The sequence below is a fragment of the Lissotriton vulgaris genome, chromosome 6, assembly GCF_964263255.1.
Source record: "Lissotriton vulgaris chromosome 6, aLisVul1.2, whole genome shotgun sequence".
Classification (NCBI taxonomy): domain Eukaryota; kingdom Metazoa; phylum Chordata; class Amphibia; order Caudata; family Salamandridae; genus Lissotriton; species Lissotriton vulgaris.
In genome coordinates, this window is record NC_141694.1 from 650,476,416 (window position 1) to 650,488,684 (window position 12,269).

General features: G+C 52.3%; 1 protein-coding gene across 1 annotated transcript in view; it reads left to right on the forward strand.

Annotated features, from left to right (window-relative positions):
* MDN1 (midasin AAA ATPase 1) overlaps nt 1–12,269 on the forward strand; it is a 2,142,100-nt gene that overhangs the window by 1,972,777 nt on the left and 157,054 nt on the right. The window contains exon 94 of the mRNA XM_086926648.1: nt 6,706–6,866. Within this exon, the coding sequence (XP_086782774.1) occupies nt 6,706–6,866 (161 nt within the window). The remainder of the gene's footprint in view (nt 1–6,705; nt 6,867–12,269) is intronic.

A 12,269-nucleotide genomic window follows, 5' to 3' on the forward strand; every position in this document is an offset into this window, starting at 1 on the left:
CGATTTGGAATACTACCCCATCCCCAGTTCTGGCGACAGGGGTAGCATTCCACCCTTTTAGAGGGACACGGCATGTACAGAACTAGAACCCCGGTTAAAGTTAACCAGAGCCTCAGCATCACAAAATGGATGCTGCTGCTACAGAGCAAAGTCTGACCTCCTGCTGCTGGGAGTCCTTCCAGCAAGGGAGGCCTGGACAAAGGGTTTCCTGCCTGGGGAGGTGCCAGCACCACCCCAGACAGGACTTTGTGTATCCAGATAGGCAGGGCTGAAAGGAATGAGACATGCCTAGGGCACACAAGGTGTCCCTGTGCATACCCCGGTTCAAACCAGTTGCTGGGGCACTCCAGTCCCAGCTCTGGCGCGAAACCTGACAAAGGATAGGGGGTGTAACCACCCACCTTCCTGGACCCACCCATGGGAGGGACCTAGTCGCTAGTACAGCCCCCTTTAGCAGGATAAAGGTAGGAGCTGGTCCCATTCCAAATTAGAGTATTCTGAACAACTCTACAAAGAAGAAACTCTGGACTTCGACGTTCTGATCCACAGAAGACTGAAGAAATCTCCCTTGTGGCCAAGGAGTGACCAGCCTGCATCCGCAGGCACCATCAAGCGTCCTAGCGGTTCACTTTGTCGTCCTTCCTGGCGGAACCAGACTTCAGAGTCTGACGAGACCCGGACTTCCAGACCTCTCCGACCTCAACTCACATCTGCAGCACAGCTGAGATCCATGGGTGCGACGAGACACTTGGGACCGGCCATCTTGAAGAAACTGCACTTCGCTTCCAGCACGACCTCTGAGGCACCTTCGAGTGAGTGCTTAGGGGATTGAAAAGCCCCAGCCCCGAGCAGCTCCTGCACCGAAGACCAGCCCTCCAGCATCCACGAGATCTGCGTGGGCCCTTCTGCTTGATTGCTATTCGACGCGTTGTCTGGTCACTTGCCGGCTGGCTAGTGGCCTCCTAGATGACAAAATCTTGAAACTACGCCGCTGGTCTGGTTGCTCCAGACTGACCCTTGCTTCCCTGCAAAGGAGAAGTACCCTGGACCCTCCTGGTCCGCACCAGACGCCATTCTTACTTGCCGCGTGGGTTGCATTTGCCAAGGCCTGTTGACTCCGATCCTGGAACCAACACCGCCGACAGCGAGAGCCTGTGTGGGACAGCTCGTGCCTCCATCCTGGTCGTCGACGACGCCTCCTGGTTCACGTGGCTGCAGAGTCAAGCGTCACCTCTTCACCTGATCGCGACAACATCATCTGGTTCCACTCCAGTCACTGGCTAGTGACTTTGAACACTGTACCTTCTGCTTTCGGGTCTCCATCTTCTTCGATCCGCCCTTGGATCACTCCGGACATCTTCCTCCTGGTCGCCTGCAGCATCTTTTGTCCAAGTCTCCATTGACTTCAACGAGGGAACCCGACACACTTTCACACCTATGCACCCGCAGCTCATGGGTGAGGTAACGAGAGCATTTTGGTGCTCATAGGTAGATTGACTCTCCTAGTGTCCAGGTATCCTGTAGTTTTGGTCTCAACCAGTCGGAACTGTCCTTACTTACCTATTTTGTAAATTGTTCGTGCCCTTTGACTTTGCATTGAAACCCGCGTGTGTGTTCTAGCACTGCATACGCTTCCCGTGGGCCCTCCTGCTCCTTACCTAAGGTTAGGGTAGTGTAGCCCCAGCGATTCTACAGCCTCTGGGCATACTCATTTCTTCTATCGTTCTATTTAACCCATTTACTTAGTATATGGTTTGTCGTGCCCCTAGGGCACCATTGTAATTGTGCGACTTACTGTATTTTTCTGAAGAGTATTGTTATGTGCTTAGCCCTCTGATCTCATAAAGAGTTCAGAGGTGTTTGTTAGTAATAAATATATTGTTTATTTTCATAACAACCTGTGTGGTGTCCTTTCATCTGGTATTCAAGGGGTTATATGTGGTTAAAAAGCTGGCTTCACATGCCAAAAGAGTTTAGCCTAAGACTGCTCTGGCATGCTACCATTAGGATAGCTGGTCTATATGGTTGACTAACAACCAATCACCATAAGGGTTGATTGGACTGATACAAGGTGATCACTAGAACTAGTGAGCATCATATATCAGGCCAACTTCTCACAACCGCTGACACATGCGGTCATCTGGAGGAGACATTTTCAAATCTTGGCAAAGCAGCCCCAGCCTTCTGAGCCCAGTAAACTGAGCAGTGTTAAATTGGATAATAGTTAACACCTTTCATTTCCAGCGCTTAAAAACAGCAGAAGTGTGGTGGAAAGCACTACATGAAAACAACTATGGTGCTTCTAAACATCTGAAGAGACCCCTGCTAGGAACTGTGCAGACTTTGCAGCTAAGAGCTTGCAGTGCGGCAGGACTGAATCAGGGCTTAATTCTTTGAAGGTTGATGAAAACTAACGCTCAGAGCTGAGTTTGTCAGCAAGGACCGCCAGGTCGTGCATTTTGTGGTGTGAACTATTTAAATGTCCTTTATTCACCCCTAACCATAGGAACTTCTTTGACCCAGTCTGCCTCAGTGCCCCTCCCCACTCTAAACATGTAGGCCTGACTTCCAAGGACTGCTCCCTAGAGACTGTGACAGGCTATCCTGGGGTTCCCCAGCTGCAAACTTTGTTTCTATGACTGAGCTCTCATTTTAAGCATTTCCTCTGAGCTTGTCCCTGACTTAAGTCTTCCACAGACTCCACCAATCACTTTGCTCACCCTGGGGTCTTTCACTAGAGAGAGCACCATGGAAACCTGTGTGTGGTGGCAGTAGACAGAATAAGGTCATCACATCCACCTAAAAGTTTGATTCAGGTCCGAGAGTATATCAGCATAAAAGGAGGAGTCAAAGGTAAAATGCGCCCCACTCCCAACTATAAAGTTTTACACTATATAAGAAAAAGTGGTCAGGTTAAATGGATGTCGTGGAATACCATGAATTAAAAAACCCAGGAGAGGATTTCATTGCTGGTGAGAATCCGTTTTTGGCGAATAAGCCTCTACTATCACTACAGCAGTCGAAAATCTCTTCTCATCGGCAACCCTAAGTTTCCACTCGCTTTACTCTGAAATGATAAATGCACATTAATTTACAGTACATGGAATCTTGGGAGTACGCCAAGGGATATGTCAGGATGTCTCAGGGAAATAAACACTCACCACTGACACATGCGGTCATCTGTAGGAAACATTTTAAATTCTTGGCTAAGCAGCCCCAGTCTTCTGAGCCCAGTAAAATGTAGTGTTAAATTGGATAATAGTTAACACCTTTCATTTCCAGCACTTAGAAACTGCAGAAGTGTGGTGGAAAGCACTACATGAAAACAAACTGTTATTCATATTGAGTTCAGAGGCAAGGCGTAGGCGTGAAAGCCCAACACCTTGTATGTAAAACCGATATAATGCTGGATGTAGTGGAAAACAAACTTTACAAGACCTTTCTTACAAGAAAAGGTGTCTTTTTTTAGTCGGTGAATTGCAGCAGTGCCCGTCGAAGGTCAGGTGAAGAACAGTGAAAGGGTCTATTCTGGGCGGATGCTGTGGGGCGCATCACATTACTGATAATAAGAACAAGCGCGGCAGACAGAAGATGTGAACGCGAGGATTGCCTTTACTGGCGGCGAAAAAAGAAGTCCACAGATTATCACGCCGCCAGTAATGGGGCCAATACCCGCTTGCACATCTTCTGTCTCGTTTGTCTCCCCTCGTGCGCGTGGAATCGTAGCGATTCCAAAAAGCTTCTCATTACAGAGTAGCGCATGCGCTGCTTTTCGCCAGACTGAGACCTAAAAATGGGGGTGGCCATGTCAAAAAGGTACACTTCCCTACACCGTTGCACTGCGTTAAAGTTTCCTGATCCAGTTTGACGCCTGAGGAATGCTCACAAGGTGAGCAATCTGCGATCAGATAGCGTATCAAACAGAGAGAACATTTTCGAAGTCAAGAAACTTTTTCTTCTGATCCAATACATTTAATTGTTCACTATCTGTCCCACCTCTGTCGAAGAGACATTCAAACATGTAATGGTGACTTCATAATCCCAGACTTACCTGCTACTACCAAGTGTCAGATTATAAACAGTAAGTTGAACTGAAACATATTTCTATTTATAAAAGGCAAATATTGCCCAATGGCAATACTTTTTCTTTATTTTAACACCATTTTACATGTTGATGCAATTTCACAATTTATTTAAATACACTAAGTTGTTGGTACTTTTCTAGTTACTATTTTGCTTATCAAGTCTCCTTCCATGAAGGCCAATCAGATGGCAGACCTGCTCAGCAGGTACAGCCACCAAATGCACGAGTGGGAGATACATCCATCAGTACTCCACCCGTACTTCCAGCAGTGGGGTCATCCAGCGATAGACCTGTTCGCCACAAAGGAAAACGCCAAATGCCAAAGCTTTGCCACCAGGTTTCCACACCCACAGTCGCAGGGCAATGCGATATGGATGAACTGGTCAGGCATATTTGCGTACGCTTTTCCCCCAGCACCTCTAATAGCGCTGGTGGCACGCAAGCTGAAGCAACACTCGATGACACTCATCCTGGTTGCTCCGACGTGGGCACGCCAACCATGGTACACCACGTTTCTAGAACTATCCGTGGTACCGCATCAAAGGCTGCACCTCACACCCAGGCTTTTGACGCAGAGCCATGGCGACATTCAGCATCCAGATCCGCAACAGCTCAACTTGGCGATCTGGCTCCTTAGGTCTTAGCATTTGGCTACCTCAACTTGCCTCCCGACTGTATGGATATCATAAGAAACGCAAGAAAGCCCACCACCAGAGCATGCTATGCGGCAAAATGGAAGCGGTTTGTCATTTATTGTGCAGACCACAACATCAACCCGCTAGACGCATCTACTCAAAACATCATTTGTTATCTGTTACATCTATACAAATGCAATCTGGCCTATGCTTCCATTCGTATACATTTATCCGCAATAGCAGCTTATCTCCAAAACAGGCAGCATCTCTCACTTTTCAGAGTGCCTGCCATCAAAGCTTTTCTGGAAGGACTCAAAGGAGTCATTCCTCCCCTGACCCCACCGGCTCCTGAATGGAACCTAAATGTGGTCCTCACCAGACTGATGGGTCCACCTTTTGAGCCTCTACATTCATGCGAGATTCAGTTCTTAACATGGAAAGTGGCTTTCCTTATAGCGATTACATCGCTGCAACGCGTTAGTGAACTCCAGGCACTAACTATCCAAGAGCCATTCATACAGATTCACTCCAACAGGGTGGTGCTTCGCACTAACCCTAAGTTTCTTCCTAAGGTGGTTTCACAGTTCCTTATCAATCAGACTATAGAACTGCCTTTGTTCTTCCAAAATCCTGAGTCAGTGGCGGAGAGAATGCTCCACACACTAGACGTCAAGAGAGCCTTAATGTACTACATTGATAGGACCAAAGATTTTCGGAAAACAAAACAACTATTTGTTGCCTTTTCGCCACAACACAAAGGCAACCCCATTTCCAAAGCAGGTATAGCCAGGTGGATCGTTCAGTGCATTCAAATTTGCTATCAAACAGCCAAGCGCACTCTAACGGTCCCCCCACGGGCCCACTCCACCCGAAAGTTCCGGGCCTCCATGACTTTCCTTGGAAATATTCCTTTAGAAGACATATGTAGAGCAGCATCATGGTCTACCACACACACATTTACGAAACACTACTGTGTAGATGTGCACTGAACAGCAAGCAGCTGTAGGGCAGGCTGTTCTAAAAACACTTTTTCAAACTGCTGCAGCTGGCACAGGCGACCGCTGCTAATGGATGGATTGCTATGTATTCTAGGCACAGATATGAATTCAGCAGCCCACATGCCTCGAACCGAATATGCTACTTATCAATATGCATCTGTTCTTGGCATGTAGGGCTGCTGACATTCATATCGCCCGCCCTCCTCCCCGGCGCCTTTAGCGGCTGCAGCACTCAGAATCACTCTTAGCATGGTCATCACTCACGGTGTTACACTCCATCTTTGCCACAATGGCTAAAAACAATCTGGGGATGGAGTCGATGCCCATGCGCACTGTAGTCCAGGGGAGGAGCCACCTATCTCGTGATACTTCGAAGACTCTTCCAGGACAACAATGTGCGATCATCTGGACCCAACACTAGGCGGCGATCTATGCACAGATATGAATGTCAGCAGCCCTACATGCCAAGAACAGATGCATACTGGTAAGTAGCATATTCGTTTCGTATAAAACTTTATTTCAATAAAGTGCCATTTTGAAATTTGATCTAGTTAAGTAAAATGTAGAACATTTGTAATTTGGATGAAGTATGTATATGTCAGTGACATACTATGTGCAAAAGCTGACATTTCTCGTGGTGCATTGTGGGTCCCAGTAACACCATGAAAGCTTCAGATTAATCAAAAGTGTTCATGAAAACGAGCGGGAAATCCAAGAAGCCCTTACTCACATAACCACCAAATTGCATTTCTGATAAAATAAATGTTGGGATTGTCTGCGCTGTCTTCATGAAAAAAATGGTCAGTTTAGAGAAGCATTATAGAAGTAGTCCATCGATTTTTGGATTCAACTTTGAGTTTCACAGCTTAGACTCGGCAATAGTGCTTTGAGAAAGCAATTGGACAGTAGTGTATACTTGCACAATTTGTATTCTACTGTAAAGCAGGCTGGTTTTATGTTCATTTGGTTACTTATTTTACTTTCACAGGGTCTGATGGAAGCAAAATGGAGAGTCAAGGTCCTGAGTGTGAAAAGGAAAGGGAGAACCAAAAAGAAAATTTGCCTCCAGAGCCAAATGAGAAGCTTGGAAGAAGTAAAGATTCTACCGTCCACACTGCCTACGAGTTTCTAACGGAAATCACACCTTCGGTATTCAAAATGTGTTGATGTCCTCTTACTACGATCATTTAATGATTGCACTTTATTTTGTGTTTATCTAAAAAAATGTCCTCTTAAACCACCAGCTGCAGATGCTATAAAGGTTAAGTAAAATATTTTCATGTCATTCCGTGGAGGTGTTTAGGAGCTTGCTAAATCCCAATACTTAGCTCGTCCTTCTCTTTTACAAAGTTTATACAGTAACAAATTACTAAAATACATTTTGTCAGGGGGTTGGTGATATAGACTCAGAGATGGTGACATCTCTCTGAGCTCTATATAACAGAGTTGCTACTCTGGCTTCTCAGACGGCTGAGGGCATGTTCAGGGCCCTGCTAAGGTGCAGAATATGTATTTTTTTTAAATCTTGAAATTTTGCATTTTAAACATGATGCAATCAAGTTGTATCTGAAAGAGACACGTTAGTGATAGATTCCTTACCTTAGAATATCCCCAGGCGTCAGACTGGATCCGGAAACTTTTGCGTAGCAATACCCCTGCGCGCTGGTAGGCGTCGTCTGCGGCTCCGCGTCCGTCGTCGGCGTCGTGAGCGCCGGGATGACGTCATCGGAGTACTTAGGCGGCGCCCATGCGCGCTGACGTCAGTTCTTCTTTTTTCCGCGCCAGCTAGCGCAGATCCGGAAGAAGCTCTACCCCCAGTCACTTTTTGACTGAATAGTTTTTTTTTTTTTTGATCCTTTTTGATCTTCTCTTAGTCGACTGTCTCGACTATCGGTGCCAGGGATGCCCGGGTTCAAGCCTTGTTCGAAGTGCGTCCGACTCATGTCGGTCACGGACCCCCGTCGCCGGTGCCTGAAGTGCTTAGGCCTCGACCACGACGATCGAACCTGCGTCGACTGCCGGGCTCTGACGTCGAAGGCTAGGCGGGAGCGGTCCCGCAAGCGTCTCGAGCTGAGGCACTCGGCCCCGCGCCGCTCCAGGTCCCGGTCCCGGTCCCACGGGAGGTCGAGGGACAGGTCGCGAGGTCGGAGTCATCGACGTTCCAGAAGTGGACACCGATCATCTGGTTCCAAGTCCTCAGGTAAGAGGCATGAGAGGTCGGAGCGACACCATCGGTCCTCCGACCCGCCCCGACGCTCGCTCAATGCGGCCGGGGACTCGGGCGACACCGCCCACGCGGCTCCGCGGGAGTCGCAAGCGTCGCCGCCTGCCCCACACCTTCGGGTCCCTGGGCACGGCGCGTCGCAGGAGGAGGTCGAGAGGTACCTCATGGCCATGAGGGCCCTCCCTCCTCAGTCGGTTCCCGTGGCGCCTTCGGGCCGATCGGCTCCGTCTGGAGGTCCTTCCGGGTCGGGCGCTTCGGCCCCGACGACGTCGGGTACTTCGGGCCCGGCGCCGCTGGCGACTTCGGTCCCGGCGCCGCGCGACCTCGCTGGATCCGGCTCCGGATCCGGGACCTCGCCGGTCGACCTTACGACCTCGCCGGCGCCGTCCCTTCAGGTGTCGTCCCCGGCAGCCGATGTGGTTGCCGACCCCAATGTTTCCTACGGTCCTACTCAGGAGTAGGAGGGGCGCCGCTGGGCGCCGATTCCGTCGGCCTTTGGAGACTTCTATCTCCACGAGGAGGCCCTGGCTGTTAATCCTGGTCTCCAGGAGCCAGGTGACAAGGAGCAATGGGAGGGGTCCGAGGACCCTCTGGCACGTGATTGCCAGTCGCATCAGGACTGGACATATGAGCTTGGGGAGGCCAGTGGTATTGACACCTCGCCAGACACTGGATTTACGTCGCCCCCGACTGTGGCTTCGGAGGCGGGTTCTGCTTACAGCGTAGTGTTGACGAAGGCAGCTAAGGCCTTAAACCTTCAGCTCCCCGTCGCGGCCGTGAGGACTAATCTCCTCACTGAGGTCCTCAAACAGCAGCCCGGCTCCGCGGAGCCCCTCCTGCCGTTCAATGAGGCCTTGTGTGACGTTCTGCTGGGCACTTGGTCCAAGCCCGCCACAGGCCCACCTGTGGACAGGAACGTGGCCAGACGCTACCGCCCGGCACCGGGCGACCCATGCTTTTTGTCCACCCATCCCACCCCCGAGAGCCTGGTCATCCAGGCCTCTACCTCCCAAACCGCATTCCCGTCGGCCCCGCCCGACAGGGAATCCAAGAGATATGAGCAGTTCGGGAAGAAGGTCTTCTCGTCTGTGAGCCTAGGGCTACGGTCTGTGAACACCAACTGTCTCTTGGGCCGCTACACCCACACCCTGTGGGACACGGTTGCGGAGGTGCTGCCACAATGCCCTGAGGTCAGGGCTAAACTCAGCCAAACCCTTGCGGACGGCCGAGATGCGGCACGTTTTTCTATCCGGTGTGGGCTGGATACCACGGACTCACTGGGCAGGGCGATGGCAACGACGGTGGCGGTTCGACGCCACGCCTGGTTGAGGTCCGCCAACTTCTCGGCCGATGTCCAGGCCACCCTCCTGGACATGCCGTTTGATGGCCGTCGCCTCTTCGGCGACAAGGCAGACCATGCGCTGGAACGTTTCAAGGACTCCAGGGCCACGGCCAAGTCCTTGGGCCTTACGGCCCCACGCCAGCAATCGGGTGCCTTTCGCTCCTTTCGTGGCCACGGAAGGGGCGCCCCACCACGGACCGTCAGCCACGCGCCGCAGACTGTTCAGCAACGCGGTGGCGGCCGTGGGAACCGCCGTGGCGGTGGTCGGGGCCAACGGCGAGGCCAGTCCACACCTCCCTCAGTAGCCCCCGCCTCAAAACCTTCCTAGTCCGAGTTTTCAGGCCCATGTGACGCCTGTGGGAGGCAGGGTTCGCCATCACCTCTCCCACTGGCATACAGTCACTTCGGACAGGTGGGTGCTGCAAATTGTCCGAAGGGGTTTCTCCCTCCCCTTCGAGTCTTCCCCTCCATCCATGCCACCTCAATACCACCGTGTGTCGGGGGATCACTTGCAACTTCTGCAAGAGGAGGTTTCGGCCCTCTTGGCCAAGAGGGCCATCGAGCGCGTTCCTTGGCCAGAAGTAGGACGTGGTTGTTACTCCCACTACTTTCTGGTACCCAAGAAGGGCAAAGGGGGCCTACGCCCTATCTTGGATCTGCGGAACGTCAACGGCTTCCTCCGGACGGAGAAGTTCAAGATGCTCACTTTGGCTCAGGTCCTGGCTGCCCTGGACCCGGGAGACTGGATGGTAGCGTTGGACTTGCAGGACGCCTATTTCCACATCCCCGTCCTGCCGGCCCACCGGCGTTACCTGCGGTTCATGGTAGGCCAAGAGCACTTTCAGTTTACCGTGCTCCCCTTCGGCCTGGCCAGCGCCCCACGGGTGTTCACGAAGGTGATGGCGGTGGTCGCAGCCCATCTGTGCAGGCAGGGGATATCAGTCTTCCCCTACCTCGACGACTGGTTGTTGAAGGCGGGCTCGCCCCAGTCAGTCGTCAGACACCTCCAGACTACGGCTGACCTCCTGCACTTGCTGGGGTTCTCCATCAATGTGCCGAAGTCACACCTGTGTCCCTCTCAAAAGCTCCTCTTCATCGGAGCGGTTCTCGACTCGGCGCAGTTTCGGGTTTACCCACCCGAACAGCGGGTTCGGGATATTCAGGCTCTGATTCCGGTATTCAGGCCGTTATCCCGGGTCTCGGTCAGGTTGACGCTGCGGCTTCTGGGGCTGATGGCCTCCTGCATCCTTCTGGTGCGTCACGCCAGGTGGCGGATGCGGGCTCTGCAGTGGGACCTGAAGTTTCAGTGGGCCCAGCATCAGGGCAACCTGTCCGATCATGTCCTGATCTCGGAGGGCACTGCGAAGCAACTGCAGTGGTGGCTCACGGACCGCGACTGGGTCAGTGGCAGGCCCCTCTTCCTACCCCAGCCGGAGCACGTAGTTGTGACGGACGCGTCCCTCCAGGGCTGGGGTGGCCACATGGGAGAGGCGGAGATCAGAGGCCTCTGGTCTCCGGCGGAGTCCCGGCTCCACATCAACCTTCTGGAGCTGTGGGCGATTCGTCTTGCACTGAAGGCATTCCTCCCCTCTGTCAGGGGGAGCGTAGTGCAAGTGTTCACCGACAACACCACCGCCATGTGGTACTGCAACAAACAGGGCGGTGTGGGGTCGTGGACCCTATGCCAGGAGGCTCTGCGCCTCTGGCAGTGGCTGGAACATCAGGGCGTGACCCTGGTGGTTCAACACCTGGCAGGCTCTCTGAATGCCAGGGCGGACGAACTCAGCCGCCGGTGCATGATGGATCACGAATGGCGTCTGAACTCGGACGTGGCGCAAGGTCTCTTTCGACAGTGGGGAGAGCCTTGGTTAGATCTATTCGCCACAGAAGAGAACGCGCAATGTCAGCAGTTCTGCGCGTTGGAGTTTCCAAGGCGGCACTCGCTCGGAGACGCTTTTCGTCGCGAGTGGAGCTGCGGTCTGTTGTACGCCTTTCCGCCTATACCACTTCTGCCCAGAGTGCTGAAGAAGATCAGGCGCGACCGGGCCCAGGTCGTCCTTGTGGCTCCGGACTGGGCACGAAGATACTGGTATCCCGAGCTACTCAGCATGTCAGTCGATCCCCCGATTCGTCTGCCTCTTCGGGAGGACCTTCTGTCGCAGCAGCAGGGGACGGTCCTGCACCCGAACCTGTCCAGTCTCCACCTACAGGCTTGGAGATTGAGCGGCGGCAGTTGAGGCCATTTGACTTGCCTCCCGAAGTCTGTGATATCATTCTGGCAGCCAGGCGTCCCTCCACAACGTCGGTATACGCCTGCCGGTGGAACAGATTTGTGGCATGGTGCACAGCAAAGGCTGTGGATCCTCTCTCTGCACCCCTTTCGGAAGTGCTGCTCTTTCTTCTTTCCCTTGCCCAGCAGGGCTCTGCTCTGGGCACTCTTAAAGGGTACCTTTCTGCTCTATCAGCCTTCCTAAGGCTACCAGATCAGCCTTCTTTATTCAAGTCCCCTATTGTAAGTAGATTTCTGAAGGGCATCACGCACATGTTCCCTCCTGTTCCCTTCGTGATGCCCCAGTGGGACTTGAATCTGGTTCTCACCTATCTGATGTGTGCTCCCTTTGAGCCACTTCATAACTGCCCCCTTCGTCTCCTTACTCTAAAGACGGCATTCCTGGTTGCCATCACCTCTGCCAGGAGGGTGAGTGAGCTCCAGGCTCTTTCTTCTTCTCCACCTTTCCTGTCTGTTCATCCTGATAAGGTGGTGTTACGTACACGGCCTTCCTTTCTGCCCAAGGTTGTCACGGCCTTCCACATCGGGCAGTCCATCACTTTGCCCACCTTCTTTCCGCCTCCGCATCCCTCGAAAGAGGAGGAGAGGCTCCACCGTCTGGATCCAAAACGTGCGCTCTCCTACTACCTAGATCGCACACGCCAATTCCGGGTGGATGACCAACTCTTCGTTGGTTACGTGGGCGCGAAGAAGGGA